This window comes from Dipteris shenzhenensis, chromosome 7 (genome assembly GCF_047967505.1).
Source record: "Dipteris shenzhenensis isolate YYH24624 ecotype China chromosome 7, Dip_SZ_1.0, whole genome shotgun sequence".
NCBI classification, from domain to species: domain Eukaryota; kingdom Viridiplantae; phylum Streptophyta; class Polypodiopsida; order Gleicheniales; family Dipteridaceae; genus Dipteris; species Dipteris shenzhenensis.
In genome coordinates, this window is record NC_141602.1 from 14,465,861 (window position 1) to 14,489,006 (window position 23,146).

Here is a 23,146-nt window from a genome sequence, read left to right on the forward strand (position 1 = left end):
AAATTTCAACCTCGTCTCACAGCTCGCTCCGACCCACTTTTCTTCTTCAAATTGTTAGCACCGCCCTTGCAATTGTCGTCGTTGCAATCCATTCTTCTCCTTCAGAGCAGAATCCTTAACAAGCCCTTGTAGCTCCCACCGCCCTCGCAATTTTCATAGAGTGTGAGAGATAGTGTACTCTTACTGAGCTAGATCCTAAGAAATGGTTCATGGAACTACTATGAAGTGCAGGTTTTTTCTCTCTCTCTTTCTCTTTAGATCTCGTGCAACGAACCGGTAGTAAATACCCATTTGCTGGTTTGGGCTGTGCAATGTTAGCTCCGAATCTCTCCGACACACAATTCAGCGCTCATGCATGTATGCAACGGCACATACCCATTTGATACGCAAAGTCAGCTTCCCAGAAGCAGAGTTTTCTCGCTTTTCTTTGCGAGCGTAACATTACATGTTACTCATGTTCAGGAGTCTTGCCATGGTAGCTGCTGCTCCCATTCCTTCTAGACCACCCACTCGAGTTACTGCCAGCAACGTCGTCGTTATCGTTCTCTCTATTATCGCGGCTTTCGCCGTGTTTTCGCTACTGGTGGTGGCCGTATACTATCTTTACATGAGACGGAAAACTAAGGCAACGGCCTTCAATCAGGATACTGGTCTCAGCCAAGGTAATGTTGTGGAACTTGCAGAAATTTCAACATGCTCCTGTCCAAAGCTCAAAGTAAACATTGCAGTACTCACGACGAGTCTTTATCAATGGCATACCAGCTTTAACAGAAGTTGAAATTTTTACATAGAGACGTTATTCCCTAATTTGCAAAATACAAATCGCGGCTAGATCTATACGCATTTCATTTCTCGAGCTTGCGCTGGAAAATTCTCTGGCGTTGATGAGCCTTCAATCCGTGGGCTGAGTGGCCCCTTAAGACTACAATGTTATATAGAGGACTTTTACAAATAATCTGGAATCTAATTCCTCTTGCATACAAGCCTCGATTGATGCTATTTCATATTTCTTAATGCAGACTCTCAGAAAAGTGCAACCCAGCATATGCTGCGTGCTATACACGTGTCTCGAACTGAAGCCCAAGTGTTTACGTTCAAGCAATTGCAGTTTGCGACCAGCAATTTTAGCTCCGCAAATGTTATAGGCCATGGACGTTCTGGTTCCGTGTATAGAGGGGTTCTTCCAGATGGCCGACTTTCAGCCGTTAAATATCTGGATAAAGCTGGCAAGCAAGTAGACTATGAGTTCAGAGTTGAGGTCCGCTCTCATTTTTGCCATGTACTTATTATTCTGTAGCCTAATTGATTGAAATGAGATATCATTAGGAGTGGCAAAAAACAAGATTCATCACGATTTAATATGCTATACAATACTACAAGCACAACACACAAGCGAGACTGCACTAGTTCTTTTGTGTAAAATCGAAACTCTGTGAATTTGTAACATGCTATTCTTTCACACTAACCTGGTAAGAAACACCAAGGATTTAGTTCCTCGATGCACCATGGCGTATCAAATCATTTACTCTTTACAAATATGCTTGTACTAGCTGCACTATAAAGTGCAGAATCTGCCAAAACATTCGCTTTCAAACTGATCCCGTTACTTGCAGACACCTGGGTCTAGATCGAGGTTAATATATGCTTCAGCTCTCTCACTGGCCTATACATGTTTCGTACTATTTTTTAATTTATCATTTTTGGTTAATTTGTTTTGTTTTAGCCTTGGGGCCATGCAGCAGGGCCGGGGTACATTGACAACTCACATTTTTCAGTACACAGGTAGACCTGCTCAGTCAACTGCATTCACCTTATCTACTCGAGTTAACAGGCTATTGTGCGGATGGAGACCACAGATTACTTGTATATGAATACATGTCAAACGGTACTCTGCAAGAACATTTGCACCCTGAAGGTGAGACTTCTTTTGGCCTGGCATTAATTATTTCCCATAAACAAACAATGTAAGACTGGAAGACCCGTGGAATTTCTATTCCAGCTTGGTCTTTTTCCCTTTTTCGTGCATTCGTCTTTACGTGACCATCCTCGGGAGAACCCTGCTATAACTTTTTTTCCCCTTCAGATAGCACTTGCAACACAACTGAGCAACTAAGCTCTGAGAAGCCACAAAAGCAGATGACAATTTTACCCTGTTCTTCTTTCTCATTTAAACACGTACAATGATAACCGCGCCCACAAGAAGTGCTGCTTGCAACTTGCAACCGAGTGGGAGTCAACTAAGCCCCAATTCATGACTATTACCAGATCTCCATTTGGTCCATACCATATGAATGGACTAAAAATCTAGCTTCAAAAGTCGTGCCTCTGCTCTCCAATCTTATACCAGACTCCATTGCTATATATCAAACCCTTGTACAACAGCATTTAGAAGACACTTGGGTAGCAGCAAGAGGAGCCACGTATTGTCTTGGAGCAGCTTACCAAGCCAGCCTTTCATCGTACACTATCACCAAGGGATTGAGCAGCAACATGCAAGAGCCCGAAGTCCGCATCCACTTCCTGGTAATCTGGCAGCATCAGTTCTTGCGCATTGCCTTGGACATGGGTGAATGAGGAAGGGTATCCGATGTTGGACAGGAGGGGGAGTAGCTAGCCAATGGCCAAAAAGGGGTGCAATCCGCTTTGCTAATGGACGAGCCCGCATGATGGGAATAGAATCCACCAAAAGGGACACGGATACACTGGGATAGACTTCACTAGGAAGGAGGAGACACCATTTGTGGGGACACAAATTGTCGGACAGAGAGTGAATGCTAGAGGAGACACTGTGAAGGGATATAGAGAAGCACGCAAAAGCTCACCTGTGTGACCTACTTTTGTGGAGTTTTGAGTTTCCTTTTGTCCAAGTCTGGTCTGGTCTATTCATTTCTATTTCTATTGTTGCACGAGTGGTGTTGCCTCTAGGCATGCAAAACCTCTGTAAGGTCCATAATAATTTGGTTCCTTAAGTGTACGACCCACCTCGTAACATATTTTGGCAGTCACAAAGGGATACTTCTTGCGTAAAGAGGTCGTTAAGCATTTTCTGTTTAATGAGAGAGGGGACAAGAAGATACCTTAGGAGAATAAAAGGAAAGCAGAAACTTGTCCTCATATTGACCCTCCTGTCAAGCACCCTAGAGCAATGAACTTGGTGGAAGCCCATGTTGACCTAGAGGGAGAGTGGGGTTTGAAACTCGACAAAAAACTAACGTCTAATAGAGAAGAAGTCCAATTGAAAAATGGGAGTGGGAAGAGGGCAACGATGAAGGAAAGATGGATAAAACAGCCACAGCTGCCCAAAAAGCTGACCACATTGTGTCATACTTATTAGATGGCTACCAATCCAATGACCAGCTCAAAAAGTGACCTTCCAGTTCTTTCAATATTCCGTGCACTTTGCGGTCAGTATTTCCTTGTAAGCCAATGTCCTAGACGTTTGCAGAAATCCAAATATATAGAAATGCTTTATTCAGCATAAGGATTTGGGCAACCATAATTTGGACCCCTTCTATGCCGCCTCTTCAGGCTTGAGTATCCTAGAATTTTTTGGGGGTAGCCCACCCTTACAGCTGAGCTGCTTGAATGGGAATGAAGAAGGGCTGGCTTGCTACACGGTGAGCCCGCTTGTACATGTTGAATTTGGTAGTGCATGAGATACAAGTTGCCACAAAGTTCAAACAACAAAGATGCTCAACTTTCTTGAGTTCTAAATACGACGACAACTTACATGGACATGGATTATCGTGGCATCACTCAAGAATAAAACATGGCACTCCACATTTGGGGTTACGTCCCATACTCTTACACACTTTAGGTGTATCGTTGCACCTCTCAATGTCCTCCATATGCACCATTGTATCTGATTCATAGCCTCGATGTGTGTCAGTGCAAATGTGCATCTTTAAAATGAACAAATATATAAATAAACTATGTACATCCCATTGTATGCCTTCCTCAAATAATTTGTTTTGTCACATCACGCTTCATGAGTCCACCAACCTGCAACTCGTGCATGACAATAGACACTTACAATAGATCTGTGAATGGGAGCTTTAAGAACCATCGTGGCTAAGCCATATTATGAAGGAACATAGTCACTAGAAACATTTCAAACTTGAAAGGTTTAGGAGTCTCAAAACGTATCAGAAAATGGTCCCGAGTTTTGAAAACCTAGAGTTTCAAAACGTTATACTCATAAACGTTAAAATGTATCACAAAATGATGTTTTAAAACGTTCCTGTATCAAAGTAGAGTGCCAGGGCTACCAAATAGGTCGTTTATGGTGTTAGAAAACAGAAGGAAAGAATCACTCTAACCTCCAGCCAAGATCTCTCCCGCTCTAGCAACACTCAACTCAGATAACTGATCACAGATACAATACTCACTCAGAGAAAACTTAGACAGAGAAAGAATATATTCATCCACCGGATGGTGGGCAGAAAACTGGCTCCAGGGGAGCAATACAAAACTCAGCCAAGTGCTGAGACAAACTGAAGGAACTCTCTCTGTCAGAAGATGCCAAATCTGAGTGCACAGCACAGCCTAAAACAGAGGCTTTCTGTCCTGCACTGGATGCCAAAATGAAGGGAAGTGTGGGCCTTTTATAGGCACTGCCCACGCCTGCTGGTATGGCCGACCAGCAGGGTCGGTCCCCAGACTGGTGACCGACCAGATCAGTCTGGAAAACCGAGCAGGGTCGGCCCTGGTCGGTGGCCCTGGTTGGGCCGACTGGCCCTGCCACAGGCCCCTATAAAAGGGTGCCCTGTGCAGCCAGTCCATGCTTCTAGGAAGGCATGGAGCCCCCCCCAAATCTCTGCTGTTTGCTGAGTCTCTCTTTCCCATCCCTCCTTACTCTCACTGCCCCTTGTCCCCACAAAACGGGGGCTCACAGGTGGGAACAGTGAGTCTCTAACACCCCCCCTCAATGTCACAACTGTGGGCCAATCCCCATGCGTTTGATGAGGTGCTCCATCTGTTCTCAAGGGAGTGCCTTCGTGAAAAGGTCGGGCAGTAGATAAGCTCGATCACGTCGTCAATGATGAGCTCTCGAACAAAATGGTAATGAACTTCGATGTGTTTGGTCCGCGCATGGTACACTGGATTCTTGGCAATAGCTATGCAACTCTGATTGTCGCACATCAGCACTGTCGCATTCTCCTGACACACGTCCATGTCCTCCAGAATCCACCTCAACCACAATGTCTCACAAGCGGCTGTACATGCGGCTCTGTACTCTGCCTCTGTAGATGAAAGTGACACTGTGGGTTGCTTCTTACTTAGCCAAGAGATGGCTCCAGATGCAAGTAAGAAACAATATCGTGTCGTCGACCTTCTGGTGTCCACATCACCTGCCCAATCACTGTCACAGAACCCGCCTAGTTCAATGCCTTTGGTGTAGCTGATCCCAAAGGTGCAAGTACCCTTCAGATACCTCAGCACACGTAAACCTGCATTCCAATGATTCTTCCTGGGAGAAGCAGAAAACTGACATAATAGCCCAACTGCATAACAAATATCAGGGCGCGTATTGGTAAGGTAAAGCAAACTTCCTACCAATCGTCGATACAAAAGAGTATCAACCAGCTGAGATGTGTCGTGAACACTTAGCTTCAGCCCGACCTCCATGGGAGTTAATGCTGTTCTGCAATCCTCCATTTGAAATCTCTTCAGAATTTCTCTGCAATATTTCTCCTGTGAAATGAAGATCATGTCTTTAGCCTGCTTTACTTCAATCCCAAGGAAGTAATGTAATAACCCAAGGTCAGTCATCTCAAACTCAGACATGAGTAGCTCCTTGACCTATGAAATCTTCTTGACATGATCACCTGTCAAGATAAGATCATCAACATAGAGGATGAGTACCAATCGCAATCCCTTCTCAATGAACAAGTAAAGGTTTGCCTCAGAAGGACTCCGACTAAGCCCTATCTTCTGAAAGACTATATCAATCCTTTGGTACCAAGCTCTAGGGGCCTGTTTCAGCCCGTATAACGCCTTCTTCAACTTGCAGACCTTTAATGGGAACACTGGATCTTGAAAGCCCGGTGGCTGCTCCACATATACCTCCTCCTCCAGGGTTCCATTAAGGAATGCGGACTTCACATCCATTTGAAAAATAGGCCACTGGAATTGGGCAGCAAGGGCAATCACTGTCTGGATAGTAACCATGCGGGCTGTGGGAGCAAAAGTTTCATCAAAATCCATGCCTTCAGTTTGAGCAAAACCTTTCACTACCAACCTTGCTTTATACTTATCCAAGCTGCCGTCAGATTTGTATTTAAGTTTGTATACCCATTAGTGCCGATGACTTTCCGTCGAAGGGGCCTGGCCACTAAGTCCCATGTATGGTTCTTCAGAATAGCATCCATCTCTGCCTGCATGGCAGCCTGCCATTCGGGATTTTCTTTCGCCTCCGCGAAGGTTCTTGGCTCAACAATCTGAGCCACCAAAGCAACATTCACGGATGGGGTCTTTTGAAGACGTTGAGACCGACGCAATCCGGAACTGCTACTCTCAGGTAATGAGGTGACACGAGACTCTTCCAATGTCCGGAGGTACCATTGGGGCAACTTTTTCTGCTTCTCTGTGGGAGGAGGAATGGGAACTTCTGCTGGAACATCCTGCTCTTCCTGAGTATCGGGTGGAATATCAGCTTTTGATTGGGTAACCTCTTGAATGGTCAATCTGGGACGGGGTGGGATCGGGGGTTGAACAATCTCCTCCTCCTCAATCTGAGGCTCCTCCTGGGGTTCAGGTTCTTTTTCCGCGAAGACAACATCACGACTGATGAGTATTTGCTTCTTTACTGGATCGAAGAGGCGGTAGGCCTTGGATTCTTCACTATACCCAACAAAGATACATTGTCTGCTTCGGGAATCAAGCTTGGTCCTGTCTTCCTTGGGCACATGCACCCACGCGTTAGAACCAAAAATGCGGAGATGAGTGATAGAGGGCTTCTTACCATAAAATGCCTCATATGGAGTCTTGTCCTTGACGGCCTTTGTCTTGGTCCGGTTGAGAATGTGTACCGCTGTATTGATAGCTTCACTCCAATAGGCTTTAGAAAGATTTCTCCCTCGGAGCATAGCAAGCCCTGTCTCGGTGGTGGTTCTATGCTTTCTCTCGGCTACCCCGTTTTGCTGAGAAGTATGTGCCGTGGTGAGTTGTCGCTTGATCCCATGCTTGCGACAAAATGTATTAAACTCACTTGAGGTGAATTCTCCCCCCCTGTCTGTGCGAAATGTCTTGACATCTTCCCGTGTCTCCTTTTCAACTCTAGCCTTCCAGTCTTTGAATTTCTCAAAAGCCTGAGACTTTTTAGCCAAACAATATACCCAAGTCATTCTACTGAAATCATCCACAAAGAGAAGTGAATACCTGGATCCTGCCCATGATGCAGTAGACATTGGACCACAAATGTCGGCGTGAACCAACTCAAGTGGTTTGCTGGCCCGAAACGAAGCTTCTTGTGGGAACTTATCCCTGTGCTGCTTGCCTTCAAGACAAGCCCTACAGACATCATCCTTGCCTGTAATTGGTGGAAGTCCATCCACCATCTTCGACTTTGACATTTCAGCCAAGATTCCATAGCTGACGTGACCGAAGCGCTCATGCCAAAGTTTGGACTTTCCGTGATCATCATGAACCAACATTGCACTGAGACGGTACAGTCCATTCTCTTCAACACCCTGTGCCACCACTTGCCCACTCCCTTTGGATGTCACGATAACCTTGCCATCTTGAAAAAGAACTACCATGTTGTTTTTGTCCATCTGACTTACAGATAGTAAATTCTTGCAAAGGTCGGGTACATAAAGTACTCCAGAGATATCCTTCTCCTCACCCGCCGTGGTAATGAAAGGAATGCTACCGATGCCCTTCACAGAACATGTCCGGCTATCCCCAACAGAAACTTTGGAATCCGGGTGTGTACTGTCCATGGTTTTGAACCACGTCCTTCTGTTGGACATGTGCTTAGAAGCACCGCTGTCAACATACCAACCCTCTTTACCTTCACTAACTGCATAAGCTGAGCAATGTTCACTGAGTAAGAATAACTGTCCAGTTGTCACATTGGCAGAATCACTCTTAGGCTCTTCTTTGTTTTTGGCTTCTCTTTTCCGCTTTTGATCCGCCTTCTTCTTCCGGCATTCTTTGGAGGAGTGGCCAAGCTTTTCACAATAAAAGCACTTCATTTTCTTCTTACAGTCAGCGTCCTCTGATTTCTTGGAATCCTTTGACTTGCCTTTGCCAGGCTTGTCTTTGGCAACCAATGCCTTTTCGTCGCTTTGCGTAAAGAGTTTCTCTCGGGCCTCCTCCTGAAGTAGGAGTGGACAAAGCTCCTCAAAGTTGATTGGCTTTGTCCGTTGACCCGCAATGACCGTAGTCACAAAACTTTTGAAACTCCGTGGCAACTTGTGGAGTGTGAGTAATGCTAATTGACTCGAGTCCACCTTCTGACCAACCACAGCGAGCTTGTCCCGCACAACTTTCACCTTCGTCAGATGATCATGAACACTATCACCCTCATTCATATCAAGGTTATAAAGCTGATGCTGCAGTGTAATGATACGAGCTGTATTATCGGTTTCATACAGCTCCTTCAGTATGGTCCACGCCTCTGAAGACGTTTCTGCCAACTGGATATGAGGAATCACAGAATCTGCTGTCGTGCCTATAAGCATTGCTAAGGCCTGAGCATCCCTCTCCTCCCATGCACAGAGTTCATCTGCATCTGCTTCAGCTAGAACTTCACCTCTCTTGTCCACAATATCCTCCGGCTTTTCTTCGGTCCCATTGACAATCTTCCACAACCTCCGTGCCAACAGATGGCTTCGGATCTTGACTTTCCAGATTGGAAAGTTTGTACCATCAAGCTTTCCAGCTTCACCAAAATTAGGGATAAATGAAGAAGGAAGATGACTGGAGAAGGAGGAAGGACGAGCAATGGATGTAGAGGCTTCTGATCGCTGATCCATCTCGGTGAATAGCTACAGAACTTGAATAACTGAAACAGAAATAAATGAACTGACCTTCTGTACTGAACTGAGCTGAAAACAGAGTTGCCTTACAGCCAAGGAACTCCTTCCTTCAGAGAGTGTTATTGATGAGGAAGAGTCGAGAGCCTATGGCTCTGATACCATGTTAGAAAACAGAAGGAAAGAATCACTCTAACCTCCAGCCAAGATCTCTCCCGCTCTAGCAACACTCAACTCAGATAACTGATCACAGATACAATACTCAATCAGAGAAAACTTAGACAGAGAGAGAATATATTCATCCACCGGATGGTGGGCAGAAAACTGGCTCCAGGGGAGCAATACAAAACTCAGCCAAGTGCTGAGACAAACTGAAGGAACTCTCTCTGTCAGAAGATGCCAAATCTGAGTGCACAGCACAGCCTAAAACAGAGGCTTTCTGTCCTGCACTGGATGCCAAAATGAAGGGAAGTGTGGACCTTTTATAGGCACTGCCCAGGCCTGCTGGTATGGCTGACCAGCAGGGTCGGTCCCCAGACTGGTGACCGACCAGATCAGTCTGGAAAACTGACCAGGGTCGGCCCTGGTCGGTGGCCCTGGTTGGGCCGACTGGCCCTGCCACAGGCCCCTATAAAAGGGTGCCCTGTGCAGCCAGTCCATGCTTCTAGGAAGGCATGGAGCCCCCCCCAAATCTCTGCTGTTTGCTGAGTCTCTCTTTCCCATCCCTCCTTACTCTCACTGCCCCTTGTCCCCACAAAACGAGGGCTCACAGGTGGGAACAGTGAGTCTCTAACATATGGAACATGGTCTAATTTACTTTGGAAGGATTTATTTATATTTTAAAAATATTATTGGTTTTTGCAACTCGCCCGGTGCTCATGCATAGAGGTACTCATAGACTTTGCCATACAGACCTTAAAATTTTTGCAGTCCACATAATTACAAGCATCCCAAACAAGAACAGAGTCTCAGCCATTTCAAAAAAAACCTAGTCATAAAGGCTGCTGTCCAAGAACAGATGACCATGTTCAGATGTTCTTACAAGCACTCTTCTCTATTGTATAATGGATTTAGACGTTTGCAAAGTTTTCTGAAGTGCTATGTAAACAGTATTTCCACACATTGTTCTTTAACTAGAGCTATGTCGGAAGCGATCTGATGTAGCAAGGGAGCATCCAAGAAGGCAAGAATTCTCTAGGTGCTTTGTGAGATTGAGCAGTTTAAAATGCCAGCACAGAGATACTTGACACGTCCCAGCACTCCTGAAACCTCTGATCTGCAATCAATCACAAGAACACACACAACGTGAGAAACTGAGCAGGCTGCTCACCACCCAACCATGACATCTACGGGATGTGATCCCGAATCAGGAGATGTCCCCTCCGAGCCACGAGCTGAGCTACTGGCACGAACTCCCAACCAGATCCAAACCAGCCTGGTGTCCCATACCACCAGGTGGCGCTGTGAAGCCTGGGATCTGCTACTGGGCCTTGGGCTACGCTATGATCCAGGCGCGCGTCCGCGACTCAATCCAGGATCAGACCTAGCACCTGGGAACGAAACTTGCTCCCATCGGCTCCTGAGAACTGAACCCCTGGGCCCCTTATATAGACTCAGGCCCGAAGCGCCAAAAATAGCGAAGACCTCTAACTGATTCGTACCCTTGCCACTCAACCCGAGAATCAAGCCTGCCTAGCTCTAAGCCTCCCCCAAGCTACCTGAGCTAGTCTTGTGTACCCAGTACACGCCAGATACCAATCCGTGCACATGACATACTTCCCCTCCTCTAAGAACTCACTTCTGAGTTCGGTAAAAAACCCGGGAATGTCCGCTGGAGGTTTTGTAATGTCTCCCATGTTGCATCCTCCTCAACACGATCCTTCCACTTGATCTTGTATTCTGTGATAGTTCTATTACGAATCTGTCTTTCACGAAATTCAAGAACACACTCAGGTTCGTGTGGAATAAAAGTCAAATCTGTAACTTCTATTATCTCTTGAGGAGAAACAAGTTGATCATCCGCACCCAAGACTTCTTTCAGTCTACTGACATGAAAGACTGGATGTACTTTAACATCAAGAGGCAATTCTAGTCGATATGCAACTGGTCCAATTCTTTTAATGATCTTGAACGGACCACAGTATCTTGGGGATAATTTCGGAACCAAATCAATACTTAGGCTCTTGGATTCCTTGGGAATTCGCAAATATACCATCGTTCCTTCAGAGAACTCTCTAGGTGAACAATGTCTATTAGCATAAAATCTGTCCCGATCTTGGGCACTTCTAATAGACTCCTTGGCAAACTGCAACATTTCTTGCATGTCTTGCAAGAAGTTCTTTGCAGCATCATTTTGAATCCCTTTTAACCCAACCATAACTGGTGACTTAGGTTGAAACCCGTACATAAGCATAAAAGGACTGTAACCAGTACTGGAATGCTCTGCACTGTTATAAGCAAATTCTATCATTGGTAGATAATCTTCCCATGAAGATTGTCTCTTAGATACATATGCCCGAAGCATATCTTCAACCAATTGGTTAACCTTCTCTGTACTGCCATCGGATTGTGCATGATCTGAGGAACTCATACAGACTAGTTTCTAACTTCTCAAAAACAAGTGTCCAAAAGTTACTTGTAAACTTTAAGTCCCTGTCACTGACTATGTCAGAGGGTAAACCATACAGCTTAAACAAGTGGTCCACAAACTCGTGAGCCAGCTGAACAGCTGAAATAGTTGTTCTAGTAGGTAAGAATCTAGCCATTTTTGTCAGACGGTCGACTATGACCCAAATGGAGTCATGACCCTTGCACGTTCGAGGCAAACCAGTAGTAAAATCCATGGAAATACTTTCCCATTTATTACCTAGAATCTGCAGTGGCTGTAATAAGCCCGCGCTTCTAAGGCGTTCTGCCTTAGTAACTTGACAAACCCAGCAACCTACTACATAGTTTTCAATAAATGCACGCATCTTAGGCCAATAAAAGGTATGCTTTACAAGAGACAAAGTCCGATGTATACCCGGATGTCCAGCACTAGGAGCATCATGACACTCCCAGAGAATCTTGGATCTAAGTTCATGAACATTTGGCACACAAATCTTTTCATTCCGGAACAGCAAGCCGTTCCTAATCATCCACTGACCTCCCGTCGCCTGTACCGTAGGTGGCACAATCCCTGAGTCCTGGTCAACCATGGAGCTCCCATCCTAGACTCTCTGCCAATAAGAACTGAAATGACTATCAGTTGCGTAAAGCCCTCTCAAGGATTGAAATAGGTCTGAGGATATTTCCGTAAATGACATAGCATTTACAAATTTGACTCGACTTAATGCATCCACCACACTATTCAACGAACCCTTTTGATAACGTATTTCAAAATCAAAATCTTGCATTAATTCTGCCCATCTAGCTTTCCGTCCCCTCAATTCAGACCCATCACACACATACTTAATTGACTGATGATCAGTCAATACGAGAAACTTCGAACCATACAAGTAGTGTCTCCAAACCTTAAGGGCATACACTACAGCATAGAGTTCCTTTTCTAGTATGGGCCAACGATATTGAGTGTCATCTAGCTTCTTACTCTCAAAAGCTACAGGTCTGCCCTCTTGAAATAGAGCTGCCCCAATCGAAAAATCACTCGCATCGGCCTCTAAAACATAAGGCCGGGTAGGATTGGGTAATGCAAGAACGGGTGCTTCCTTGATAGAGAACTTCAAGGTTTCAAAAGCCTTGTTCAATGCATCATTCCAAGAAATCGGCTGGGTAGACCTGCGTCCACGACCTTTTAATATGTTTGTCAGGGATGCTGTGATATGTGAACAATCACGCACAGACTTCCGTAGAAATACCGTAAATCCTAGGAAAGAACGAAGTTGTTTCACAGTCTGAGGGATAGGCCATTCTAAAACCTTCTGGATACGATCCAAATCAATGCTAATACCTTCAGAAGAAATCTTGTGTCCTGGTAAATGATCTCCTTCATAAAGAAGTCACATTTACTCATCTTGGCATAGAGCTTATGCTGTCTTAGAATAACTAAGACAATCCGGAGGTGTCCTATGTGATCCTCAAGCATTCGGCTATATACCAAGATGTCATCTAAGAACGCTACAACGAATTTGCCCAGAAAATCTCGGAACAAATCGCTCATCATTTGCTGGAAGGTGGCAGGAGCATTGGTCAAACCAAAAGGTAATACAAGAAACTCGTAGTGGCCATACCTAGTTCGGAATGCGGTTCTATCTATGTGTTTAGCATAGATACGGATTTGGTGATAACCCGTACGCAAATCAATCTTAGTGAAATACTTCGCTGCGGCCAAACGGTCTATCAAATCATCAGAACGAGGTAGAGGGTATCGATTCTTAATTGTCACTTTAATCAATCGTTTATAATCTATACACATTCTCCATGTAGAATCTTTTTTCTTCCTTAAGAGGTTAACAAGTCGACATGCTCCAAGTGCATAACATAGCACGTAAGAGCCCCTGTGTATTCTTGAATCCGGATAGAAAGCGCTTCAATCTTGCGATCCCAAAACTGCTTCCCAGCTGGAAGCTGCACCTCATAGGTGTGATCGCTAGGTATCATGGACAGCCCCATCTTCTGCACAAGTTTGTAATTAACAAAGTTGTGAGAGCTGCCCGGGTCAAAGAGAATGTGAACTCTTTGGTCCCTAACTTCTCCATAAACTCGGAAAAGATCATGGGAACCAAATAACAAAGTATTAAAAGTGCAATTACAAGAAAGTGGGCAGGTAATGACATTTACAGAAATACCTGTCATCGAAACTTGGTTCGCTCCCTTGGCTTTGGTACCCGGACCCGCCTGGAGCTTCGGTCCCAGCGCTTGCTTTTGATTCTTGTGCTTTGGACAATCATTCTTAGTGTGGCCCCGTTCCTCGCAGAAGAAGCAACGTCCTTCCTTCTTTAGCTTCAAGGTACGAAGAAAACGAACATGACCATTCTTCGGCTGAGTCAAGTGTTTCTTGGAGGCGTTGTCTATAGACTTCGTCTCCCCGGTACTAGTGGTAGACTGGAAGAACTTCCGTTTGTTCTTCCCACTCGTGTCGGAAACTGTGGTTCCCTTTGTACTGGCCATGGTATCATCATAAATACGTGCGTAATTCATGGCCTCTTGCAACGTGGTACACTTGTTGTTCTTGATCTGCAACTTGTACGAGTCTGGCAAACCATTCACAAAGAAACCTCACAAGGTCACTGGATCCATCTTTGTAGCTCTGGTCTGCAGATCCCGAAACCTTTGAAGATAAACCTCAAAAGTCAAGTTCAGCTTGGACATATCGAGGGCTTTGAGCTTGCCTACGATATCATAGTCGTCCTTCTTCTTCAGAAACTCCTTCCTGAAGACCCCTTCGAAATCTATCCATGTTGCAAGCTTGGGTTGGAGTTCCTTCCACCACAACAAAGCCTTTCCTGACATGAAGCCAGCTACAAACTGTATTTTCTTGTCATCTGGTTACGGGTGAAACTGGAAGTGTACTTGCCACTTGTGCAACCAAGTGTCAACAACCTCCTTGGTACGAGACTTCTGATCTCCGGGAAAAGGATCTGGAGTGATGTTCGGACCTAACACTGAAGCCATGGCATCCACATGTGTGAGTGCCTGAACAGTGCTAGTCAGAAGTGTGAGGGTAGTCTGAATCCCTTGGAGTTGCTGTGTCAACCCCGTTTGATTCGCATTAACTTGCTCAAACTTTCCATCAAGAGCAGTGGTGAATTCACTGAAGGCTTTCTTCGTAATCAGATCGTCGTAGAGACCCTGGTCTTCCTCCGCAGGGTAGTCCAAATCCTGATCTCCCATGGCAAACTCAAGATTTACAGAATCAGCCATGTCTGAAATCTGATCTAAAAAGAGTAGCGAACTGAGAGAAGTGACTGATGGAATCGAAGCTGGAAGGAGAGTGGAGCAGAGAAAAAAACCGTCCCAAGAGGAGGTGACGAAAGAAGAGAAGCTGGCCGAGAAGAAGGGGTACTAAGCTGTCGATCAGCTCGAGTAGGTGAACCCGGAGACTCCCCCTGCTCGTTCCACTGCAGGCTGTACTGTACGGATATCTGCTGCAACTGTAGCCGTACCTAGATGACGAAATTCTGGTAGAGGTGTGTAGAGGTCTTCTTGCGCACACCTTGCATAAGCTGTGGCTGAGCTTGGGATCTCGCCAGGCTATAAAGGAGACGGTGCAGCTAATCTTGCTTTCTAGAAAACCCCACCCTCCCAAACTTGGAGGGTTGATGCTTTTTTTAGCATGCACACCCTCCTAACCTTGGAGGGTCGATGCTTTTTCTCGCCCCACCCTCCCAACTTGGAGGGTGGTGCTTTTTCGCACATCAGCCTCCCCGAACAGCCTGGCCGCACCTTGCTCCAGCCTATGGCGCACCCCCCTGCCTGGCCGAATCACGCTCTACCCTGGCGCACCTACCTGCGTCACCTAACCCACTGCGCAGCCTTGACCAGACTCGAAATCCCCTAGGGTTCCTGTCAAGCCTTCGTCTACCCAACAGCCCCTCTCACGCCTCTCCTCCAATCCTCTCCACTCTCTCCTAGCTACACCTCACACCCTCTCTTACTTAAACCCTTCAGCAATCTCGAATTCATCACTCACTCTCTTCTTCCTACCTTTTACCCTAAAGTCTGACCACTTCCCATAACTGATGAACCAAACAAGAACTCGCAGCACAAATTTCGAAATCAGGGTATACCTGGAGGAACAAATCGTCCAGAATTCTTGGAACAGAAGTTCCTACCTCAGGAGTTGGCTCTGATACCAACTGACACGTCACAGCACTCCTGAAACCTCTGATCTTCAATCAATCACAAGAACACACACAACGTGAGAAACTGAGCAGGCTGCTCACCACCCAACCATGACATCTACGGGATGTGATCCCAAATCAGGAGATGCCCCCTCCGAGCCACGAGCTGAGCTACTGGCACGAACTCCCAACCAGATCCAAACCAGCCTGGTGTCCCATACCACCAGGTGGCGCTGTGAAGCCTGGGATCTGCTACTGGGCCTTGGGCTATGCTATGATGCAGGCGCGCGTCCGCGACTCAATCCAGGATCAGACCTAGCACCTGGGAACGAAACTTGCTCCCATCGGCTCCTGAGAACTGAACCCCTGGGCCCCTTATATAGACTCGGGCCCGAAGCGCCAAAAATAGCGAAGACCTCTAACTGATTCGTACCCTTGCCACTCAACCCGAGAATCAAGCCTGCCTAGCTCTAAGCCTCCCCCAGGCTCCCTGAGCTAGTCTTGTGTACCCAGTACACGTCAGATACCAATCCGTGCACATGACAATACTCGATACACTTCCAAAGGTACAAATGTAAAATATGAAATCCTTATTAATGGAATCCAATCTATGAACCCTTGTATGACTATTTGTGTCAGGGAAGGTTGTTTTTAAATCTTATGTGGTAAGTGGCTACATTAATATGACCAGAGGGGATACTTCTAGAACCTTATGTGCAAACTTTGGCTTCATTGTTTGAGTTGAATTTTCTAATTGTAGATATATAAATGGTCATGCTTGTTTGTTGATATCAAAGCACCTCTTGGCTGGTGAGACAATTTCAATCAAGTGATAACATCATGGACAGGAAAGGCTGGAAATCGTCCTGTGTTAGACTGGGGCACTAGGATGCGAATCACTTTGGATGCTGCGAGGGGGCTGGAATACCTACATGAACTTGTCAATCCTCCCATAATTCATCGTGACTTCAAGACCAGCAATATACTCCTTGATGAGAACTTTAATGCAAAAGTTTCAGATTTCAGTTTATCAAAGCTTAGCTCTGACAAAGTTTATGAGCGAATTTCCAATCGAGTCCTGAGCACACATGGATATGTTGCCCCAGAGTAAAGTTTACATCCCTCATCTCTTCTTGGCTTTCTTTAATCGAAACTTCCATGCATGTGGAAATTATCATTATATTTTCATCACATAACCCACTTGTTTTTTACAAAACCAATCAGCTTCTCTTTCTTACTACCATGACAAGATTTGGTTGCAGTTACAATTGAAATAACTTTTTTTCACATGCCGTAGGTATGCCTTGACAGGCCAGGTGACCACAAAATCAGATGTTTATAGCTTTGGGGTAGTCTTATTGGAACTCTTGACTGGACGTGTTCCAATAGATATGGAAAAGCCAATTGGGGAAGGTGGCCTAGTATCCTGGGTAATTCTCTCTCTCTCTCTCTCTCTCTCTCAAACACACACACACACACACGCGCGCGCGCACACTTTTGTGAAAGCCTTGATTGTTTATATTACAATAAAAGCCACCTCAAAGCGAGGAGCTATAAATTACATCAACTAAAAATCTCTGTATAAGCTAAATATACATCATGATCTATGTAGCGAGTCTGCAAACAGTCAAAAAAGGATTGCTTCAGAGAAAATGAAACACACACACACACACACACACGCACATGCATGCATGCATTCGCATACGTGCACACACAACCATTCTTTCCCTGCTCCCTTATCCATGCCATCTTTTTTTTGAATGAGTAAATGTATGATTTTTAAGAATAAACAAGTGTATATCAACTCAAATTTGTGAAAGTGGGCTACAAACCCAAACTGATTAAGATTACTGCACATCCTGACAATCCATACGTCACATATTAAAAGAGTCTTTCCCTTGAGCATAATCTTGAGAGTTGGAATACAAATTTGGTCCACCTTCTTACTTCTTTTGTATTCCTGTGAGCTCAGGCATGTCCCATCTTATCCTCCTACATGGTATGCTCCTCAGCAATCTGCTTGTTATTTCAGCACTCCTGCTTAGGATTCATTCTGAAGTCCCCTTTTGGCACTTCCTTGTATCCCAATGTTCTTGGACATCCTATCTATTTCATAACCTTGGCTTATGCAGCTGAGTGTCCCCAGTATTGTTCCTCCTATGACATTCGGCAAGAAGCAATTCTTTCCTATGTATGCTCTTATTGAGTGTATCATGAAGCCACTCATACCCATTTGCTAGCATCATCATATCCATATGATTTACAATGTTCTAGGGTACACGAGTTTACACCTGCCCTTAGCTTGTCCATACCACAGCTGTCTTCTACGTATGGCATCTTACATTTGTCAAGGAACAAGGTCCAAAATATTGAGACCTTGCAATCTGTAGAAGGATTTAGAGAACTTAGAGAAGCCACTTGTTTACTCCACCATGCCTCTCATGCATAGACGTTATCTCACACATTGTTGAAGGCTGAACTGTAACTTCACATACTTCTAGAAGAAAAGAAAACATCAGGTGCATGTCTACTGAGACCAAATCACATAAGGGCAAAAGCAGGCTTTCCTTCTGGTGACATTATCGTGGACTTTAATTGTTCACAGATGCAAATCCCTTAAAGAGCTTAGAGGCTGCACTTGTAGACATTGTTATAACCTTACCGAGAATGCTGCATACGAATTATAATTTGACAAATGCACTCGCTGTGAACGCTGAAATGCCTCAGATCCTAAGTATCAATTTAGATCACCAAAATTTCTCTCTTATGGAAAGAATCACATAGAATTTCATATGAGAGGTCATCCCAGCACCCTACAAGATGTGCATAATTTAGTCCATATTTACTTCATAATAACCATAGAGCACCAGGTAGGCAAGCGGCAATAGCTTATTCTGACTCCTTCAGTCACTGCATGGTCTGCATGTCAATAAGACAAGGTTGTTGCTTGATATTTTCAAATTGGTCACTTGGCAAAGCTTTGGCAAATATACCTACCAGGTTTGGAGAAACAATTGCTACAATGGATTAAAATCTATTTTCTACTTACTGTTCGATATACTCATATTGGATGTTGCTGTGGAAAACCAAAAAAAAAAAGGCTCAACCAAATATAGCTTTTGCAGTGAGGCTGCTCTGCCAGTTCTCATTGAAGCAAAGGGAGAATCATTTGAAGGCAGATTCAAAGTTTTGAGGTATCTGAAGGGTACTTCGGGAGTGATCTCAACAAGTTTTGTGATTTAGATTGGGCTAGAAATCGGGATACACAGTGCTCGACATCGGGCTATTGCTTCGTGCTTGTGTCAGGTGCCTTATCATGACTCAGCAAGAAGCAACAAACAATTGCACTCTCTTTCACAGAGGCAAAATACAGAGCGGCATATTTAGCAACCTATGAGTCCATTTGGCTCAGATGGATACTGGAGGCTCTGGGAGTTCTTCAGGATGTAGTGATTATGTGCGACAACAGGAGTTGCATAGCAATTGTGAAGAACCTGGTATTTCATGCTCGGACGAAGCATATTGAGATTCATCCGAGAGCTGATTATGAATGATTTCGTGGAGCTGCTTTATTGCCCAACAGAGGATAACATCTCCGATATCTTCACAAAATCTCTTTCCAGAAAGCAGTTGGAGCAGCATCTCCTTCGACATATGGGCATTGGCCCACAGTTGACTCATTGAGAGGGCAAGTTAGAACAGGTCGCTGAACCACCTGTGAGCCCCTTCTGGATAGGATTGGGCGGTGGAAGCTGGTGTAGGCACACAATTAGGGTTGCGCCAGGCTGGGAAGGAGCTGCAGACAGCAGGGTATTTTGGGGCCCTTATGCACGATTGCAGCGCAGTTTTGATGGCAGAGCCAGTGCCTATTCATATCTCTACAGACCAGTTGGGTCTGTTACTGGTATGGTTACTTGGGTCGGTTCAGACCTAGTTGGCTCCTATTTGAGTCGGCCCTGTTTGGGGAGGTTTCCAGCCCCTCCATACAATCACGGGGTGGGGCCATTGAGCAGGCATCCGCACCCGAGACTAATACTAATATCTAAAACCCATGAAAAAGTAGATATAAGTGTGATGTCACTGTTGGAGTGAATAAATAGTGTGTTATAATAAATGGCGTATCGTATCATATCATATCAGTGAGCAGGGAAAAGCCATGGACAGCTCACGACTGGGGCAGGGAAGCATAAGGCTTAAATATCTGGCTGTCCACCTATGCAGGGGGTACTTTGTATGCTGTCTGAGGGACCAGGTCCACTAGCAGACTAAGAATGGACAAAGGGTCTCGGCGAACAATTCCAGCAAAGTTATGGAGGGGGGCACCTTGTGTGGACATCACCTCATCACCCTGGCTAGAGTTGGAAGGTGCCTTGTAGCTCATGGTCAATTTGCCAAGGCATATCGTAAACATACATTAAAGAACCTTTCCTATAGGACCTAGACCTCACAAACTCATGAAATAATTTTGAAGCTATAATACCCACAGGCACGTGAGCTAAGCTAAATCTCTCATTAGCCTGTAGGATACTCTCTGTGAGCTAAAGCGTGCCTGATGAACTGTAGCGTACTGTATATCCTGTGCTTGGCATGCATGTGAATTGCCCATCATCATAGCTGATTGAAAACCAAGAGGCTTCTGTTACAACTGTTGCTGAAGGCTGGGAGCCTTCTTGAAGAGAGAGTTGAGAGGGGCAATCAACATCCTCTCCTATTCCTTACAACTGGGGAATAGGGGGCACTCTTGCTGATCCTCCCTGAGTGCTCACTGCTGGAACTGTACACTGATGAAAGGTCTGTAGATGAGGAAAATAGAAGGGATGGCCACTGATCTGACCTGCCTTTGGGAACCCCCTGACTGCTCTTAGGCTGTAATGTGGCTACCCTTCTGTACATGACTTTCTTGTAGACCCTTGACCTCTGCTGCAGGCCCATGGATCCACATGACTGGACATTGTCCTCCTGGCTACTGCATCAGCCTCAGGTGCTGATGTGCCTGTTCTGGAGTGTACGGCTATTAACTGGTGGTCCGTATGGCTGTTTCTGATGTGGCCTTTGTATGGCTGCCTGTGTGGCAGCCTGTATAGACCTCTTTGATACTTGTAAAACTTCTTCGGGCCCTAGGGCAGCGTGGTAGTTGGCTGTGGGGCTGACATGTGGCAACCCTGCCATAGGCTGTGTAGGTGCCCATGACTTTGTATGTCACCGAAGAATTCAAGCATATTAAGTCTCTCCAAAATAATCCCAAAATGTAGGCCTCTAGCCAATTCTGTTGAGGTGACCAGGGGAAAATGAAGCATACAGATAGCCCTTCGCATGCTGGATTATAACAGAAAATGTCCAGCCCTTGATGAAACTCACTGACAACCTCTGAATGCAATCTGGGTGGACAGCATACATGTGCCATCCCTAGTAGCATGCAGGAGTGAAAATCATCATGCATTTGCTGCCAAGTAACCATTTGCAGATGATCCCTCCCTGCGTTTAGTTTGTGTTTCTCTGAATGCTGGAGAGATGGAACACTAGAAAAGCAGCTGTTAATTCAAGCTTTTCCAGGAGGACATTGTAATAGAGCTTGAATACAGGAAAAACACCTAGGTCATTGACAGACCTTATATCTGAGTGCATAGGAACCGAGCTTTTATGAGGTCCTTCCAGAAGAAATACCTGGATCCCCTTTGGTCTGTGAGGATGCGCTATCTTAGATGAGTTCTCTTTTTAAAGACATGTTGGTCCCTTAGAGAATCGACTATTTGAAAGAGTACAGGTTTTCGCTGCATATTTGTGAGTTTGTTCTTCTGAAATAGGTACAACACAATGTCTTTGGATAACCAGACAAAACATAAATTGCTGATTGTAGCGTTGTGACTGGTTATCCGGTTACATCCTTTCAAGAAGTCGAAGTTGTGTAATTTGTTAGAACCTTGCAAATTTGAAGGATTCTGATCTTGGCTGCTAGCATGACTGTAGACACCCCGTCCATTGCTATCTTTAGTAGCTGAACCCTGTGTCTTTGGATCAGGTGCTACCACACTTGATGGACAGAGACAAGGTAGATAAGATGGTAGACCCTTTGTTGAAGGGACAGTATTCAAAGAAAGAGTTGGTTCAGGTATTTCTCCTGGGATGGCCTTATGAAGCTCTGCCAATGTGAAATTATATACTGATCAACCAATGTAATGTGATCGTAGGTGGCTGCCATAGCTGCAATGTGTGTGCAGACAGAACCAGATTATCGTCCCTTCATGACTGATATTGTGCAGTCTTTGGTGCCCCTTGTAAATCAGCGTACTGCTTCCCAAAGAGAGAATTATTCATATTCGCATCATCGCATCATGACACACAAATCTTCTTCCTTTGACAGTGGGAGCAGCAGAATTCGTAACAGCATTAATGTACCCTGTCCAACAGGTTTGGAATTTTGCCACGTATTGTATGGTCTTACCATCTTGTAGATTTTGTTCATGACTGGAATCGCATCACATGATGTAAAAGCATTCAACCCAGATTTTATATAATTTTTGCAGGCAGTCTGAGAAGGCATTGAAGGGTTCAGAACTTATACAACCAATACGTTGCTTGTTCATCTCAATTGAACAGGTGTCTTTCATCAAAACTGTGATTATGCATGCATGGTTTGCTTCTTAGATGGTAGAGTGTATCTTCATTGCTTTCATAAGATCAGGACACTTTGTACTCATAACTAGATATCTATGCAACATCTCCATTTTTAGAAATTGCTAATAAGCTTCGTTCGTGGTAAGCTTCATTCGTGGTCTCCACCTGGCAATTCAGCAATTCAAACGAAAATAGCTGCAATCAATCAAATAGCAGAAAATGATGTTTATGATTGTGAGATGCATCTGTTCTAAGAGTTTTCCAGCCATTCACACAATTCTAATGCCTCATGCAGATGAAAGCTGGTGGCCTCTATTACTCATATTCTTATGAACATTGTTCGAGCTACACCATTCTTGCCCTTATACATCTGTGTCATAAATTATCAGCTTCCACTTAATTTCTGAAACCCGTTACCCCCTAAATAAAAAGCAGGAGTTTTTTTAATTTCAAGAACCAAAGTCACAAGTTAACTGTCACCTTGATCAGCTGCTGCTCCTCCCCGCTCCACGCTGCTCCCTCGCCGTCTCTACACCTCAGCCCTCCTCTCCCTCTCCCTCAGCCCCTCCCTTCCCCTCCCTCTCTGCCTACCCCCTCCCTCCCTCAGCCTGCCTACCTGCCCCCTGCCCTCCACCTGCCATTGCTCGAGCACAGGCAGAATGGGATAAGAAAGATAAGTATGCATATCATGTGATCAAGAAGAATGTGTAAGATGTGATGCTAGGACAGCTCAACACCGTCAAGCACGGGATATGTTCGCAGCTCTCT

General features: G+C 45.1%; 1 protein-coding gene across 1 annotated transcript; it reads left to right on the forward strand.

The window, feature by feature from the left end:
* The first annotated feature begins 472 nt into the window (after window positions 1-472).
* On the forward strand, window positions 473-22,361 carry LOC147899987 (putative serine/threonine-protein kinase PBL7). Its single transcript, XM_087377164.1, has 8 exons — window positions 473-662; window positions 1,020-1,258; window positions 1,783-1,915; window positions 16,612-16,870; window positions 17,061-17,193; window positions 21,783-21,872; window positions 21,952-22,171; window positions 22,288-22,361. The coding sequence occupies exons 1-8, from the start codon at window positions 473-475 to the stop codon at window positions 22,305-22,307; spliced, it is 1,284 nt and encodes a 427-aa protein (XP_087233290.1). The 3' UTR covers window positions 22,308-22,361.
* The last annotated feature ends 785 nt before the right edge of the window (window positions 22,362-23,146 follow it).